This window comes from Phycomyces blakesleeanus, assembly GCF_001638985.1.
Source record: "Phycomyces blakesleeanus NRRL 1555(-) unplaced genomic scaffold PHYBLscaffold_18, whole genome shotgun sequence".
Lineage (NCBI taxonomy): Eukaryota > Fungi > Mucoromycota > Mucoromycetes > Mucorales > Phycomycetaceae > Phycomyces > Phycomyces blakesleeanus.
Genome location: NW_017265151.1, coordinates 1,270 through 20,118, shown reverse-complemented (window position 1 = coordinate 20,118; position 18,849 = coordinate 1,270). Strand labels below are relative to the sequence as shown.

The 18,849-nt window shown below is 34.3% G+C and overlaps 4 protein-coding genes across 4 annotated transcripts; 3 read left to right on the top strand and 1 right to left on the bottom strand.

The window, feature by feature from the left end:
* Nucleotides 1-4,951: 4,951 nt before the first annotated feature.
* PHYBLDRAFT_171150 (hypothetical protein) lies at nt 4,952-6,943 on the top strand (the record flags this gene model as incomplete). The annotated part of the gene is made up of 5 exons (XM_018436529.1): nt 4,952-5,215; nt 5,460-5,557; nt 5,644-6,025; nt 6,165-6,411; nt 6,735-6,943. The coding sequence occupies 5 exons, from the start codon at nt 4,952-4,954 to the stop codon at nt 6,941-6,943; spliced, it is 1,200 nt and encodes a 399-aa protein (XP_018288438.1).
* A 2,762-nt stretch (nt 6,944-9,705) lies between these two features.
* Nucleotides 9,706-10,768, top strand: PHYBLDRAFT_171149 (hypothetical protein; the record flags this gene model as incomplete). The annotated part of the gene is made up of 5 exons (XM_018436527.1): nt 9,706-9,729; nt 9,818-10,231; nt 10,289-10,492; nt 10,524-10,594; nt 10,660-10,768. The coding sequence occupies 5 exons, from the start codon at nt 9,706-9,708 to the stop codon at nt 10,766-10,768; spliced, it is 822 nt and encodes a 273-aa protein (XP_018288437.1).
* A 252-nt stretch (nt 10,769-11,020) lies between these two features.
* PHYBLDRAFT_70687 (hypothetical protein) lies at nt 11,021-13,899 on the bottom strand (the record flags this gene model as incomplete). The annotated part of the gene is made up of 8 exons (XM_018442317.1): nt 11,021-11,140; nt 11,417-11,717; nt 11,819-12,280; nt 12,446-12,737; nt 12,828-13,038; nt 13,165-13,289; nt 13,594-13,710; nt 13,791-13,899. The coding sequence occupies 8 exons, from the start codon at nt 13,897-13,899 to the stop codon at nt 11,021-11,023; spliced, it is 1,737 nt and encodes a 578-aa protein (XP_018288436.1).
* Nucleotides 13,900-17,469: 3,570 nt separating this feature from the next.
* Nucleotides 17,470-18,108, top strand: PHYBLDRAFT_171146 (hypothetical protein; the record flags this gene model as incomplete). Its single annotated transcript, XM_018436526.1, has 2 exons — nt 17,470-17,664; nt 17,752-18,108. The coding sequence occupies 2 exons, from the start codon at nt 17,470-17,472 to the stop codon at nt 18,106-18,108; spliced, it is 552 nt and encodes a 183-aa protein (XP_018288435.1).
* Between the last annotated feature and the right edge of the window lie 741 nt (nt 18,109-18,849).

The following is an 18,849-nucleotide window of genomic DNA, read 5'->3' as shown; positions in this document are numbered from 1 at the left end:
ATAAGCAGTCCCTTCCTCCCTTCATTCCTTTCTTTTCACTCTATTTTATTTTCACTCTTCTCTTCGAATAACAATCAATGCAAAACTCACTGACAGATCCCAATGCAGCATCTCTTGACTTTGAGGAATGGCCAGTAGAAACGCGTAGTTTGTTAAACTTGGATCCCAAGGAATGGAAGGTATATATATATATATTGTTTTTTTTATATATGTCAGTATTAAGGTTTATTATGTTTGTTTGTTAATTTACTGTGTAGAAACACGACCTGTATGCTATTCTTGGTTTGGGAAAATTAAGGATCAAGGCTACACCCGAGCAAATTAAGCTTGCCTGTGAGTTTTATTAAACAATAATACATTTATATATATATATATATATATATTAGTAAATATCTAACAAAATCATGTATATATTTGTGTGTGTGTATGTATGTATGTGTATTTATTTATTTTTCTTTAAAACATATATATCAAACGTTAGATGAGAGAAAGGCCGAAAAGCATCATCCTGACAACAAGACAACCGCAAAGTCTAACACCAACGATACCTTTTACCAATGCGTCAACAAAGGTAATACATACATATGGGATAGTAATAGTAAATGACCGGTCATTACAGATATTTACTTTGCCTTTATTTATACATATGTTTAATTAGCTTACGAGATCTTGTCTGATCCTGTTCAGAGACGTCTCTATGATTCTATTGACTATGGAATGACTGACTCACAGATCCCAAAGATCGGAAAGGATGATGACTTCTTTGCTACCTATGGAGCCATCTTTGAACATGAAGCACGGTGAGTAAACACTAAGGATAAGTCTGTGCTATATGCATTGTGAGTGAATGCGTTCTGTGGATGGGCCAATTATGTGAAAATATTGCATTTATATTAATAATATGTCTGCATTATCTTTTTTTTTAAAAAAAAACCAGCTTCTCGAACAAGGATGATATTCCAGATATTGGAAACATGGACTCTACCCAAGAAGAGGCAACAAAATTCTATGACTTTTGGTAAGACAAAATATTAATAATCTTAATATCAATAATCTACGAACAACATAACCATCATAAACCAGATCAACTAATGTCATCTTTACAATTATTATATAAAACCATAAAGGTACAACTTTGACTCATGGAGATCTTATGATTATCTGGACAGAGACGAGGCAGAAGGTGAAACGTAAGTAAAGATATCCAGAAGTATTTTTGTGTCCAATAGAGTTTGTTGTTCTTGCTGTTTTTTTTGGAAGGCTGAGACTTTGGTAGAAGTATTTTAAATTCATATTTCGTCATTTTTTTTTCGAATCTTCCTGGTTTTGTAGTCGTGATGAGCAGATCTTGATTGAGAAAAAGAACCGCCTTGAGCGCGCTCAGAAAAAGAAGGAAGATACTATGCGTGTCCAAAGCATTATTGGTAAGAACAATCGAAAGGAAAAGAGAAAGAGAGAAACGGAGAAGCAGAGACTAGAATGATGGAACTAATATATATATATATATATATATTGTGGGCTGCGATCATTAGAGCGTATGCAAGCCACTGATCCTCGCACCAAACGATTCAAGGAAGAAAAGAAGCGCGAGAAGGAAGATAAGAAGCGCGCAAGAGAAGAGGCTCAGCGTATTGCAGAGGAGCAGAGAAAAAAGGTAAGAAAAACAGTAATGAAATTTGGTATCTTTGGTAACTTTGGTTCGATATAATTCATGTATATATATATATATTTGAAAAAGAAATTAAACTAATATTTTTTTTTATGTAGGAAGAAGAAGAAGAAAGAATTCGTAAGGAAGAGGAAGAAGAGGCCAAGCGTAAGCAGGCTGTTGAAGATAAGAAGCTGAAGGATAGACAAAAGAAGGTCCTTAAGAAGGAAAGAAAAGCAATCAAGGCACTCATTGATGTAAGTTGAAGGGATACGAACCATTTTAGAAATGATAAGGGTATTAATCCACGCACACACATATACTATCTCTCTCTCGTGTATATATGAATTTGCAATATATCTTATTTATAATTTAGGAGCGTCTTCCTACCACAACTGATATCGCCGAAGAAATCCAAAACACTGAATTAAATGCTATATTTGAACCTATGGATCTCGAGGAAACTGTTGCGTGGAAAAAGGAACTCGAGGCTGTTTCAAAGGAGCAGACTCTTGCCAAAATCCTAGAAAAGGTCTTGGCTCTTGTTGTAGCAGGAAAACTCAAGGCAAGTGCCTTTTCTCAGTTCAAGGTTGAAGGTAAGAATAATATAATGGTATATTAGCTATCAAATAACTACAATAAGAATAAGTAAACAAACAGAGTCACATATGTTAATATTATGGTATACTTTTTCATTTCTGCTTCATAGAACCAAAGCCTGAACCTGTTAAAGAAGAAGCAAATGCTCAAGACAAATCATCCTCAAACGATTGGGATACTTCAGAATTGTCGTTCCTTATAAAGGCCATGAAGAAGTACCCAGTTGGTACTGTCAACCGCTGGCAAACTGTTGCAGACTATGTTGTTATGCACAGTGGTATGAAGCCTCGATCTGAAGAAGAGATTATCGCAAAGGTAGCTGAATTGAAAAAAGGTAATGTATATACATATACACACATAAATAGATAGATAGGTAGATAAGTAATACAAAAAAAGAGAATGCTCAACAAAAAATGATCTGGTAGGTGCTTCTTTGGATGAGGATGAGAAGTCTCGTTTACAATACAACAAAAAACACAACGACGACCAATACATCAACGATGTCCCTACCTTAAAGTACGAAGCCACCAGCGAAGCCAAGCCAGCAGCACCAAAGGTCGCCAAACCTGTTGCAGCCAAACCTGCTGGTCCCAAGATGGTGCCCATGGTTGTTAAGGTGGGAGGCAAACCAGTAGCTGCAAAGACTGTTCCTATGGTAGTAAAGATGGCCACTAAACCAGCAGCTGCTGCCAAACCGGCTCCTGCCAAGCCTGTCGCCGCTCCTGTCAAGCCTGCCGCCGCTCCTGTCAAACCTGTTGCCGCTCCTGTCAAGCCTGCCGGTGCTCCTGCTCCTGCTGCCGCTGTCAAGCCTCAGACTACTCCCGCACCTACTGCTGTTAAACCCGCTGTTGTACTTACCCCAGTTGCTGCTGAAAAGCCTGTCGAGGATGCTGTCAAGCCAGGGGCAAAGGTAAACGAGTCCCCCAAACCATGGACCAGCGATGAGCAGACAATGCTTGAAAGTGCTATGAAGACCTACCCTCCCAGCTGGTCCGGCGAGGGTGAAAGATGGGATAACATTGCTTCCATGGTCGAAGGACGCACAAAGAAGGAGTGCAAGCAGCGTGTCAAGGTAAGATCGCATTACAGACTTATATTGCACATGTGTAATTAGTTGCTTTTGTTTAAATTATTACTATTAACTAACTCGATATATTATTCTGTAGGCATTGATTGAACTTATTAGAGCCAAGAGAAATGGTAGCCCAGAATAGAAGGCTAAACATCTCTTTTCTATTTTGTTTCTTACTTGCAATTGAATTATTTTATTTATTGATTATTAAAAGCATAAATAATAATAATGATAATAATGATAATAAAAAAAGACTTGTTGAATGTAAACCTTTTAAAAGGTTTTCATCCTTCTTAGCGTTGTACAAATAAAACCAAAAACCAAAAACCAAATAAGACACTAGTTGTAGACTTAAAGTCTAGGTCTGTGGTCTGTACAGGCGTTCTATATTCCAAGATCAGTGGTCTCTTTTTCTCTCTTTAAAATAAATAAATAAATAAAATGAAGCAAACTATATAAACATCTAACTAAAAGCTTTATCTGTACTAAACACCTTTTGATTATTCTTATTCTTCTCTTTTTATTTTATTTTACCATAACTTCCATCCCAAGATACCCCAGCCCAAAGCTCAAGTAGCAGAAAGAAGACCAGAAGAAGAATGAACAAAAACAATTCAATTCAATTCAATTGACTTTACATAAGAGAATTATCGACCTGACTATAAAAAAAGGGGGTTTATGCAAATCTCAAAAGCTGCATCCATGTTTGGTCTTCCTAGATCTACCGTGGATAACATAAAGGACAATTTCAGGGATACTGAAAAAGTCATAGTTAAACAAAAAAAGGTCGCAGAAAAAAAGGAATGTACAAAGACCATGAAAGCGTTTAATATCAGATTTTTGTTGAAAATATCCAATAATAATATAGAGACTATTTCTGCCAAGCTTGTCCCAAAAGGCACAAATGCCGAAATATTCACCGATTTTCTGAAACTACTGATAAAGTAACCGGATGATACTCATTTTGTTCCCCATTGGTTTGTCCTGGATAATGAGCCTATCCATAGATCAAAGTTGCAGAGATTTTATGGCAACAACAAAGCACCATATCAAGTTCTTGCCCCCCTTTACTCTTCACTCTTAAATTCAGTAGAAGAGAGTTTTTCTAAGCTGAAGGGTTTGACCAAAAGAGAGACTGGACTAGATACTGACAACATCCTGGAATACTTATCAGAGTGCAGCGTGAAAATCACAAAAGAGAACTGTAAAGACTAGGTCCAACACAATATTAGTTTCTTCAAAGACTGCCAATATTGTAGAGAAGTTTTTTAAAAATAAAAACAATAGTCATCGATATTACTTTTTTTTATTCTTTATAATCTACATTGATATTACAAGTAGCATTCAAAAAAATCAACTTGGGAGTTTGCTTAAATTAATTTGTGAATGTCACTACATTAAAAGGAAAAGTCATTAATTTGCACTTGAAATCCTGTACCATGTATTGTTCGTGAAAGACACAAGATTATGAGAAGGAACTACTTGCTCCTATTTTAAAATTCGACGTTATTATTGCTGGAAGTGATGTCGGAGGGGGGGTAGTCCAAACACTACGTGCTTTTGATTAAATAGAAACACTTTTATCTATCTATTTTTCATTTAATTATTTACTTGTACTCACATATACGCATATGTATATATGTATATATGTATATATATCCAATCTGAAATCAGACATATGTGCTGCCGAGCTCTCACAGGCTGGGTGGTCTGTTCTTGTGATTGAAAAAGGAAATTACTATCATGAAAGTGAATTGACTTCACACGTACCGACTGAGTACAAGAATATATATTTACAAGGAGGAAGCTTTGCTAATTGTAAAGGAGATATCAATGTCTTTGAGGGAAGCACTTTTGGCAGTGCAACAGTTATAAGCTTTTTAGATAGCTTAAAAGTAAATAATAGTAAAGTTAGCTGAGGCTATGTGTAATATCAATTGATCATCTTTCAATGTTCTAGCATCAGCACTTTGTACGAAAAGAGTGGGCAAATATGGGCTTAACCCATTTTACTTCATCAAAGGTTGGGTTGTTGCGCTCAATTTTTTTTATTTATCTATTAAAAGAGACAAAAAACTAAAGGTAAGAGGAACTCATAATATTCAGTCTATTTATTCTATTTATTCTATACACAAATAGTTCTCTGATAACCTAGACAAAGTTTACAAGCGAATTGGTGCTACCACAGAGGGAATCAAGCATATTATACCAAATCGAATTCTTATTGATGGATGCAAGTAAGTCTAATTATGATCTATGTGTTATAATCTCTTGGTTACAGGAAATTCGGCTGTCCCATTACAAATATTCCTTAGAATACAAGCAGAAAATCGCACGAGTATGACTGGTGCCTTACTGGTTGCAAAGACGGTATAAAAAATGGCACTTCAACTTCGTGGCTTCGTACTGCTGCTCAAAATGGCGCACATCTTGTTGGCCAAGCCAAATTCAACCGAGCTATTATCGTTGATGGAAATGCTACAGGAGTAGAGTTCCGAATCAATAATTCAGATCAGATTATTCGTCTCAATTCATTTCGGACTGTCATCTCTGCTGGATCCTTGAGAACCCAAGAAGTTCTTTTCAAGAGTGGATTAAAAGACAAGAGCATTGGACAAAATCTCCGTTTTCACCCATTGATGGTAGCTTATGGCTTTTTCGATAACAGTCAGACCAACCCTTTTGAAGGATCCATAATGATTGCTGTCAGTTTCATACAAAATATTTAAGTTTTTTTTTTTAAAAAAAAAGATGAGTGTTAAACTAACTTTTATCTTTTTCACAAATACAAATACAAATACAAATACAAAAAATTGATATATATTCTTTGAATTTACTTAATAGATAAGCGGCAGTATTGAGAATTTATATGGCGAGTACTATAGATCAAAGCTCGTCGTTCTTCATCACACTACAGATATTTTTATATTTGGTACGTCATGGCAAGGACAGAAGGAACACAAGGAAGCAATACTGAAATTCAGACAGTCCTCATCAGTCCCAGCCCTTGTTCGGGACAAAGATTCAAAAGAAAATGTTGGGTACAAAAAAGATGACAAGATTTCGATTTCCTACGAAATCTCTAAGATAGGTAAGCTGTCTATCGTAAAAAGAAACATCCGGACGGCTATGATACTTTGCACCGCAGGAGCTACATAAATTCACACAGGATCCTTTGGTATGAAGCCATTTGTCTTTTCTCTAGATGAGTCTATTGAGGCCAGCAACCCCCGATTTGTCAAGTAGCTTGTTGAAATAGAAAACACGGAATACCCGAAAATGGCATGAATTGTTTCTCTGCATATCAACTGGGATCTTGGGAAGAGAAAACATAAACTAGAAGTAACAATACAAGATAGTCAGTGGATATAGAACACATTTGCTTTACTTTATTTTTTTCTCTTATATCAAGAGTATTAAGAAATAATTCATATTGTCGAATGGGTGTTTCTCCAGATACTTCAGCTACTAAGCCAACTGGTGACACATGGGAGACCAGAAATTTATATGTGTGCAATGCCTCACTTTTCGCGACTACAAGTGGTGTCAACCCTATAGTTACGACAGAGCCCATTGCTCTTCATGTTGCAGACTCGATTATTCAAACAGCAAATTTAAATTAAATCATGTTTAACAGTATATCCGTCTATATCATTTTATATAAAAACCTCTCATTCTCAAGTTTTTCAATAAACAGTAAAAAGTATATATATATATATATGAGCTCATGCCAGAATAGTCATCCTAAAGTCTTCTTCATTTTTCAAAAAAGCAAGAGCATAGTCTCTTTAATCTTACTATATTTTATTTAATTTTTACTTAAAATTCTATGCATGAAAACATATAAATACAAAGATATCGCTTTTAAAAACAAGATCAAATAAATATTATAATAAGAACAATAGTGTGTTAATCTTTCCATGTGTATTCTCTTCATCTCATATATGTAACTATATATTCTTATACAACGAATTTTGTAAAAACCTCAATCAGAATATTTATTCTATTCTACATGAACAGCAGTGTCTAGCTCCCCAAAAGTTTAAGATCTAGGGATATTTATGTTAATGTCTTTAGAAATAGTATAACATAGATGTACATTAATTGGTAATATTACAATATATCTCTCTCTAAAACATTGTTACAAAAAAGTATCCGATTTTATCTGTTGGTAATAAGTGGATCGTATACTACATATTAAAACCAAATACAACTCTGCCACTTGTAAGTTCTCGAGTTTTTTTTATGATGATAGTAAGATTAGTTGTTTAAATTTACTAAGAGAAAGAACGAGAGTTTGCTATGTTTTTGGATTTTTCAAGCTGCATCGTATTTATCCAAGCAGAAATAGCAGCACTATAAATGATCATCATTGACAATCTTCTTCATGTTACTAATACTAATTTCCTTTATTTTTTTTTCTAATAGTCTTGCTGTCATATAGTAGAGGAGATAGCCTATTTTTTTTTGGGCAGCAAAGAAATGAAAAAAATATTTAGCCAAAATTGTAATAAACGACTCCAGATAAGATAATGGTATCTTTGAAGACTTCAAACAATTTTATTTAACTATTGCTTTGTTTTTTCTTCATCCTATCTAGCAGAAAAAATATAACGACTAGCATAACTTTTCGTATGTAGAGCTTCTTACAATCGTCTTGATCTTACAGCTTTTTCTGAAGCTGACTGTTCTCACCTTAAAATCGTAAGCAACTTGCGAAGACCGTATACAAATAGCGTAATTAACCCCCCCGTATAATACTTTTCTTTTTCCTATATTATTTCTTACTGGGAGTTGAAAGAGCTTTATTTTGTAAATAAGCTGAAGTAAAGTAGATTGGAAGAAAGCTTCTTTTACTTTTACCAAATTTACGGATAAATATTTTATAATATATATATAAATGCTGCTAACTTTGATAATATAGCGTTTACTTGAAATACATATACATATATATTATCCTATTCACTGGAATACGTTCCTGTGCTAGAACTATTGTGGTTGAAATTGGCATAAATTGCTCTGAAAATATTCTGAAATAAAAGCAAAAATAGCAAGAATTCGGGTAATGTAGACTCAAAAATGTTTTTAGAATTTATGTTTTCAAAGGTGCTTCGTTTGATCCCCCTTTCTGTTATACAATTTACCCATCCCAAAAACTGAGAATTAGAAAAAACCAAGAGGTTCATTTACCATAGGAAACAAACCATATTTATTGAGTGCTTATATAAAATAATAATAAGAGAGAAACTTCCCATTCCTCGCCTTTGTGACTTATAAATATTCCCTCTATTACTTTTATGAGAATCAAATTCAATATAATTGGTTATATTACCTCAACTAGGCCTATTTCTTTACGTAGCTCACAACAAATCATCGAAAAGAAGACTTTCTCTCTTCAGCGTCCATAAGTATTTCAAGAGTTTGCAAGCTCAATCCAAAAATAATCCTTTGATATCACAGCCCTGGTATAGACCGCAAAAACAGTCAAGTAGCTCAAGCTATTACATTCCAATGGAACTGCTTTGGAATACTACTGGGGATATAGAAGATGCCAACTAGACCTTCATGTGACAAAATTAAAGACAATAAACACTTTTCCTGATCCTGCCCGGAAAAAACAGAATATATGATACCAAATAACCATACGATCTCTAGAAGCTCCCGAGGTATTAACATTTTCCAATTTGAAAAAAACCATGCCCACCTCAAAGACTTCGCCCCCTATATCCCAGAACTTATATCTAAATCCTCATAGGGTGTATATTGTGTATAATTTGAAAAGGCCACCTTCGATTTATTTTCAACAATAATCCATTTGTTCCAAATCAATTAGTAGCACTTTCCACATTAAATATTATATGCCTCATAACTAAACATACCTTAGAGACATTGTAATTATAAATAGATTCGTACAATCTCATTGATCCAAATAAACAATGCAAAGGAAATAGATCGTATAAAATACTGTATCTACTATGATTAAAACATAAAAAAAAACAATATATATAATTAGGTTCTGAACAGCTTGCTGGCTATAAACTTATATACGTATATATCCCGCAAATTAATATAGATTATTACATTTATCATCGCTATACACTCAAGCTTAATGTGAATTAGAATTAAATATTACTATGAATATAATAGATATGAAATTTTCTTTACCTGTCTTAAATGGCAGTAAAGGGAAAATAATACTTTGTTTAAAGGTCGGGTTGTGCCTTAGAAAATGCGGGTGGCAAAAAGTAATATTCCAAAAGATGATCACCGTATTTTTTTATATCTACAACTTTATGCCGGATTGAGTTGGAAAGAGCGTTGCTCAAATGTTAATCAAGAGATTGAGTGATGTGCTTGAATAGCAAAGAAGAGGTAGCAAGTTAATATGCACAGCGTATTCTCTTTACTAGTAAGTACATTCAAGAATAATATAATGAGCTTAGTAAGTAAGTAATGAATTATTCGTTAAAAATCATTAATATTAATTTTATGAGCAGAAAATGACAGCATATACCCCTCCCGCTCCCCATCAACCTAACACAGGCCTCAATATTACTCGACATAGCGTATTGACAGGTGTTGCTATCACAGCTACTGAAGTTCAGATCACTGTGAGTCCAATTGAGCACATCCTTACCTTGTTGGCCGCCAATGATGCGAGAGTAGAATCCTTAGATGCCAAACTAAAAACCACGTCAGAGGAAATGACCCATTCGAAGGGTAGTATAGACTTATCCAACAAAACAAATGCTTTCTTGAAGGAGTTGGTTCTTGAGATCAGGGCTGCGATTCCCGAAATAAAAAATGTAATGGTTAGTGAGAAGTCCATAGTATATTCTGCTGCACTGATAGAGTTTTCGCCTTTGATGGATGGTAATTTCACCCCCGGAAAGATATATCCCTTGATCTCCGTATGTAGACTGATTATAGCTATTATATGTCAATGTATTTAATAGCATCTTTTATAGCACCCTGTCAACAGTTACATGAAGAAAAAAAACTTCAAAAGCATAGATCTATTAAAATTTACTGAAAATAATGCCAGATCAGTGTGGTCGATAACTGGTACCTTTGGCGATGACTGCAATAAGTCACTTTTGGTAACTATCATCAAATACTTCAAAATTCACAGATGTTGTGAAAACGTGCCTAATTGTGACATTATTAAGATAGTAAAAAATCACTATCAAAACCAAATTCGAGACTTCCAGACCTCATCAGAGAATATTATGGCTCGAGATACAGCATGAAGAACACACAACTGAAAGAAGGCTGTAAGCTTAAAAAACAAAATTAATTTACTATTTATTTAATGTTTTAATATAGCATTTGTTGGTAGGTCCTTAGCCGTCGTATCACCACGTACAAAATGTACACGGATGCTATCCATGTACATTATGAAACAACCTGAATGCGGAAACATTCTTTCTGTTGATGTGATGTCATGATGAGTCGGACGTAAATAATAAAGTGCGAGCATATCGTCCAAGCTGGAGAACCGATGAGATAAAATTAAACACCGGTCTATTTTTTTTTAAAGAAAATAATAATATATTATTAATACTTCTTATTTTTGAAAATAGCTCTAGAAGTTTACCGATGTTGTTGATGGCTTCCGCATCAAGCATTTACAGAAAAATACAAACAGCTTGTTTTTTTGTTTGTAAGGAGCCGTAGCTCAGATTTATTGTGGTTTCTTGTCAGCGAGAAAAAGATAGGTCACTACATTTTTTTTGGGCAAACAGCTTGTTAACGCACATCCATGATGAAAAGGAAGCGTGCATTCCCAAGAATTTGGCAGTCACTTTGCCGGAATAGTGCTTTTCAAAATAAATATATTTTTTTTTTGGTCATTACTTTACACTTTTTCTACTTCTTTATATTTACAGATGTACGTATGGGATGTTAAGTACAAACGAAATGTTATAAAAATAATATATAATAAATGTGTATTTATATATAAATTAGCCTGTACTAATTAATATATCTTTTTTTTGTATGTATTTTATTTTTGTATTTAAATCTAGATAAATTGTTCGTGACAAAGGAACTACACACATCTGAACTTCGCCTTCTAAGCCAAGGTGCTCACCTACCACAACTGGATAGCAGATTCTAAATGCAGGAAGAATACTGTTCATGATAGCATCTTTGAATCCCACCTCTTTCACCTCAACCCCTTCTCCTGCTCTGGGCTGAAGCATAATCTCCTTGTACCATCGTACGCATGCAAATACATGCTGGCTCAAATAACTGGCAAACAAGTTTACAGCAGTATTGACAAAGAAATATTGAATCTGGTCTACATACGGCTTGGTACTTCTACCATCACTTGTCTCAAACAAGGCTTGCATAAATGACCCCCGCTGATTCCTTGTTTTGCTCCTGTATATTTGGCTGAGAAGATTGATTGATTCAAATTTCTGTATCCGATTGTAAACAAAATTATCGGAGTGACCAGCATGACGACAGTGAACAAGCGTTTGATCATCATATACCTCGTGATAATTGACGACAAATGCTCATACTCGGATTCTTCCATGGAAATCTCTCCCTTTAGAGCTAAAGGAAGTGCGGAAGGCAGCAGAGGCTCGTTTACCTTGACGATAACAAATTTGATCTCATGAGAACCAAGAACAGCATTGATATGGGATAGTATGGCGGCGGCAGTAGATGTAGTGAGCTCAAGGATGATCGCCGAATGCCCAGATTGAATTACAAGCAAAGTTTGTCGAATAAAGTCTTCCTGGTATGTATCCTCAAGACACTTCTTCATATACATTGTTTCGAACCCGTCTCTTCTATTGGTCATATAATCCTTCGAAAAGCCGTTGCATCTTTCGAGACCGAACAGCCAAGAGCGGTAAACCAGGCCAAAGCTAAGGACGCTCTCTCGCAAACGTAAATGCAGATGCATCTTTGGTGAACCAAACGGAGCTTGATATAACACCTCACACTCTCTGCAGAAAACCTCCAATGAGTTATGGACCTTATTAAGATGAGCCATGTATATGCTTGGCATTGAGAGGTACAGGCATGCATTCACGAACGTTGTTCATTTAACAAGATGGACTTCACGCAAGCGGCCACACAGGAGAACATGAGAGTAAACCAAGCACTAATACTTCCACTCATTTGCCTTCATGAATGGGAAACCACGCCCAATCCTTGTACCCAATGATGTGTAGTATTCTGACAGTAAAACATTTTCAGCATCAACCCGTGTTGCAGCCAAGTGTGCATCTGTGATGAGACCAGAAGATCTCCATTTCGCCATTACCCTCTTCGCTGTACCGATATACAGGTTGTGCATCGGATCGATGACAGTGCATTCAACGAGGTGGAAGTAAATCGGGTCAAACAGTTTTTCCAGGCAGCAAGAATAAGAGCACCACAGAAAATAACACAAGATGGAAACTACATAGTAGGAATCACCACACCACTACAAAACTAAACGAGTTCCACGACGAGGAGACAGAGATAGTGATTGATCCCGCTCGCCTTTACTTCCTTGGGTCCTGGAATGAGACCAACGAAGACAGTATTCTCCTTTATTGTACCGTTCTGGTGTGGGCAAGTTGTTGATGCAAAGATATATCGCACTACAGGGACAACTGACACCATCGAAAGGCTGAAACGAATGGATGTTCATGGCAAGCATAATGGAGCACTCGTGATTCACAGATAGTAAAGCATTGCCGTCTTTCGGATTATTCCACTATGCACCATCATGAATCCCAAATGTCATGTCTGGAACGTGTGATCTGTTTCTCCAATAGTTTATGATGTCTTCGAATCTAGGGCGGCAAAAGGTATAGACAATGGTTTGATTGTGGAGCTTTACATGTAGATCCTTGTTGGGATACTCAAGGATCTTGATGTTGCAAAGAAAAAAAGTATTTCTACATTCTCTACCAGAAAGCGTCTCGAAATTACAACACCCTGGAACTATATCGGACTCTCCGTATACTTTTTTTATAATCGCCACATTTTATAAACCACTAGACATTTTGAGTCACGTCGCCAAGACCAGTCATAGACCTTACACCGTTTGTACTGAGGGAAGAAGAAAAGAGTGTCCAAAATGCGCCAATACCTCATTGAAAAACTTCAAAGGGACAGCACCAGTGGAATTGACAGCATATTTGGATATGAATAAGACAGCAAACAAAGCATTGAAAGCATGGATGGGATCGGCTGGCATATCAGATGGAGAAGCGTGTTTTATATATATATGTTGTATTTGTCGATTTCATATACTTTTTATACTAACCCCTAACATCTTCAGATTCACTGTCAGAAATATCCAAAATAACTGCTCCAATGACATCGTCATCTTCGCTTTCAGAACTAAACAAGGAATCAATGGCCAAAAGAGGTAAGTCTTTAGCTGTATTGTCGAGTAAAAAAGAATCAAATTATTAGATATTATAAGCAAGTATACAACTTTAATAAAAATACTATGGATACCTTCAACCTGATATTCAATATCAACATCGTCTCCAAAGCCAATCTTCATGTCATTGTCATTCGACATTACCTCTGTAACTGAAGCTGTATTATATGAAAAGAAACACATTTAATTAAAATTCTCTTGATAATTATTTTCTTAAATTATAACCCACAAGAAGATCCCGACTGATATATTGTCTCACATCATCATCTTCTTCTAAATGTACTCTGAGTGGTTGTTGTTGTTACTGGAAGTGTTGGGTGCGTGTTACTTTTAAAGTCTAGAATCGGTAATAATGGAGAATGGTTCGGAGACACAATTTAAGAGCAACTTTAGTAGTTGTTTTTTTTTGTATTTAATTGGTACTGCCAGAACTAAAAATGCACGGCGTTGGATCTTATGTAGCTTCTATAAAATCATTGCTTTTCTAAAAACAGGGGTTTGAAACTGAAAGTTCAGCCACAATATAAAAAAGAAAATTTAGTAAATGATAAAATCTGTGTGTAGAAACTGATGGACTTGCTCTATTCAAAATGATACACCCATAACCACCCAAAATTATTTATATGTATATCTATCCCACATTTATTACCACATTTCTACTTACATTTATGCTATACCAGTATTTTATATCCTTCCCAGCATAACTATTATAAAAAATCAGACGTTATTCCTTAAAATATTATATTAGATCATTGTACCACAAAACCAAAAACGAATAAATTATAACCGCAGCTTGAATTGACCAAAATTTATATCCTTGTACTTTATATAATTCAATCAAATGTTTGATTAACTTGCGTTCTAGTACTTCGTTTTTGCTGAAAACAAGTGCGTTAAAGAGCTAGAGACGATAAAAAACGAATGGGCTAAGAGACGCGGCGGGCTTTTAATTAAATCGAATGTTCGGAGTGTGAATTAGCTCGAAAATGGAAATCCGCCCATTACTCCTGCAGTGGGAAAGTGATGTTTTCAGTCTCCATTTGAGTGGTATTGAAAGACAGAACATACACCATTTTATAAGGCACGGATTTGATATGAAATGTTAGTTGGGGCAATATGCTCCCTGATCAGGAATAATAAGGATAGACCGAGAACAGAATATATCTTTATTATTACAGCTGTATCTTGTCAGGTTTAATAAAATATATATTTCCTTGATTTATATGAGATTTTGATATAAATTTAACTGAAATATAACAAACAGTAAAAATCTTATCAACTATGAATTTAATATTTTTAGTTGATGTTGGAATATCAAGATTTATTGAAAAACAAAACAATGAAATATTAATATATAAAAAAACACATAACTTATTGAAAACTAGAAAACATTCTATTTAAACTATTATAAATATGTCATATTTTATAAATTATAAAAACATATGCCGATAATAAAGATAGATAAAATAATGAATAATAATAACAAAAATAAAAGCTAAAAGGATGATATAATTTTTATTTTTATTTTATTAAATTCAATCATTTTTATATATTTGTTTTATAAGTACATAGACTTTATTTATTTAATTATCTTTGATATTTGTTTTATTTCCATCAAAATTATAGAAGACATTATTAATGCGATTTAAATAAATTGGTTATTATAATACATGAATGTTGTAAAAGCGAATTGACTACTACTGTAGTCACAATTAAGTTTGAAGGAATAAAACATATATTTTTATTTATTTCAGCCAAAGATGTCTACACGCTACTATATTATCTGACACAGATATTTTTCATGTACATGAGTGATTAAATTTTATATGATGATATCACCGTAATAAGAGATACATTAACAGAATATAAACAGTATAATTATAACTCACAAGCACATTGTTTTTCTATGTTAATACTTCATCGCGAATACACATATTTATATAATTGATCACATATTAATTATTGTTATATATAAGTACCTGTGATATTCTTTAAAAAATAAACAATACTCTTACAAAAACAATTTATTCATTTTATATTATTTATTAATCTCACTTAGCATTTAACTATATTTCAAATAAAATATATTGCTTTTATTGAACTCGATGTAATATATTCTATATTCATAAACACTAAAAAGTCAAAATTAAATACTTAAATGCAAAACACATCAAATTTTATTTTATATTTTATTGTCAAATATTAGAATAAACTCTTTTACTTCAATCACTTATATCTACTTATGTATCAAGTGTAGTAACTATATGTCAAATATTAAAATTAGTATGTAATTCTGATACTTATTCTTTTATTTCAATTATAGTTCTTTCCGAGTAATCAATATATTTAAAAAATGTAAACATTTGCTTCTTAAAAAATATATGTACCATTAAATATTAAAAGAGAATAATTAGAAAATGAATTACATCTAAAAAACTTATATTATAGTAACTTACTTGATTATATTTTGCTTAATTCAAATGTTCATATAAGATGTCAAATGAAAAAAATAAAATTGTGTAGAACATATAAAAGCCAAAGTAAGATATTAATAAGAATAGCTCTGGTTTAAAGTTGGTAACATTTTATAAATATACTTCTTATGTGCTATTATTGTCTCTAAATAACATTGGCTCTTCTGTGTATTTTAACTCTAATTAATAGCCTTCGGAGGCTTTGGGGATACATGCCTACAGCATGTATCAAAGCCTCTATTATATATATAGACTATTATAAATATAAAGTTTGTACTCATAGTATAAAAATTAGCCTATTTATACAAATAAAAAAAAATTAATAATGTATTACATAGTCATACAAATATTAAGCTTTTATATAATACTTTTGTAATATCAAAATAAACACAAATATAAATTGTATGCCAACCCAAATTGAAAATTATAATAGAATATACGATTATACTCAGACCTTGTACTCAGACATGTATCACAAAATATTACTCTTGTGTTATTTAAGATCTTAAAATATGACGATAGATGCCACTTATCTAAAAGAAACGAAAACTATATATATATAAATAAATACACTAAAATAATTAATGTATGTGGGTAGAAAAGAGACCGAGTTTATTTGACTAAAGTGAAAGGCACAAGAATAAGAAGAGTTTGGTGTGATAGTAATTTTATTATAAAAAAGAATAAGAATGTTTTAGTGGTAGAATATTTGTATTATGTTAAAAGTCGGGGGGCAGTGGAGTAGAGGGGGGTGGTGTATGAGAAATAGTTTAATTTTTTTATATTGTATGGTGTGTAACAGATAATTTATATGTATATTGTAGTGCTGAGAATTATGGTGCGTACTGATTAAGAGAGATTGAAACGATGGGACTTTGTGTTAGGTAATGAAACGTTGGTCCAGAACAAGATATTTCAAAATATATAGAAATACGAAGTGTACTTATGAAAATGGTGGTATATGACACTACAAGTATAGTAAAATATAATGTGTGATTTTTGGGTGCTGAATTTTTATTATTTTGATTTCGATTTTACAGAGGTAATAAAATAAAAGAATGCTATTAGTATTTGTGCCGATTTTGAAAGCGTTGTGACGTTGGGTTTGGCACAGGTAAAAAAAAAAAACAATATTGTGGTTGCCACCGCCGATTTTGAAAGCGTTGTGACGTTGGTTTTGGCCCAGGTCAAAAGATAATAGACAACTATGGTTGCCACCGCCAATTTTGAAAGCGTTGTGACGTTGGTTTTGGTCCAGGTCAAAAGATAATAGACAACTATGGTTGCCCCCGCCGATTTCGAAAGCGTTGTGACAATGGTGTTGGTACAGGTTAAAAAAGAAAACAATGCTGTGGTTGCTCCCGTCGATTTCGAAAGCGTTGTGACAATGGTGTTGGCCCAGGTAAAAAAAGAAAACGATAGTGTGGTTGCTCCCGCCGATTTTGAAAGCGTTGTGGCGTTGGTGTTGGTGCAGGTAAAAAGATAATAGACAACTGTGGTTGCTCCCACTGATTTTGAAAGCGTCGTGATATAGGTTTTAGCCCAGGTCAAAAGATAATAGACAACTATGGTTGCCCCCGCCGATTTCGAAATCGTTGTGACAATGGTGTTGGCCCAGGTAAAAAAAGAAAACGATGCTGTGGTTGCTCCCGTCGATTTCGAAAGCGTTGTGACAATGGTGTTGGCTCAGGTTAAAAAAGAAAACAATGCTGTGGTTGCTCCCGTCGATTTCGAAAGCGTTGTGACAATGGTGTTGGCCCAGGTAAAAAAAGAAAACGATGCTGTGGTTGCTCCCGTCGATTTCGAAAGCGTTGTGACAATGGTGTTGGCCCAGGTAAAAAAAGAAAACGATGCTGTGGTTGCTCCCGTCGATTTCGAAAGCGTTGTGGCGTTGATAAGGACACGAAGGTTTGAATGAGGGTTTGTTTTATTTTCAGAGTCGTATATACAGTGAACGCGCGCAGAAAAGAAAAAATAAAGAGTGTTTGGGTGGTGTTTTTTTACAAAATAATATGCTCTTTTTTCGTATTGTTCCGAGTTCGGCCTATTGTGAGTTGCAATATTCTATGAATGCCGATTCGTGAAAAGGATGACGAGATGTATAGAGGAATCGCAATTAGCCAAATGAATGACGGGATGTATAGAGGAATGCCGATCCCCAAACCGAATGAGGGGACGTAACCAGTTTATTCAAGGCGTTGTTGAAAAGATTTTTTTTTTGTTTTGGGCGCGTCACAGTAAAGACTGGTTTTGTATACAGTTCTGCTTGGACACTATTGGGCGCGGACCAGACGGTTTTGAGACTATTGGGTGCGGACCAGACGGTTTTGGAGACTATTGGGTGCGGACCAGACGGTTTTGGAGACTATTGGGTGCGGACCAGACGGTTTTGACACCACTGTATGCTTGACAGTCTCATTTTCAATCGGTCATGCTTAGTTCTATAGTAAGTTTTGATGTGTATGGGTGTATGGGTGTTTGTGTGTATGTTGAATAGGAGTATATATATATATATATGACAGCATGCCTATTATAAATTAACAATAATATATATAAAAACCTATAGTAACTTATAATATGTGGGTGGATCCGTGGGTGTTGAATAAGAGTATATATATAGTAGTGCACCCAAAACACAATGGCAATATATATAGTTCTA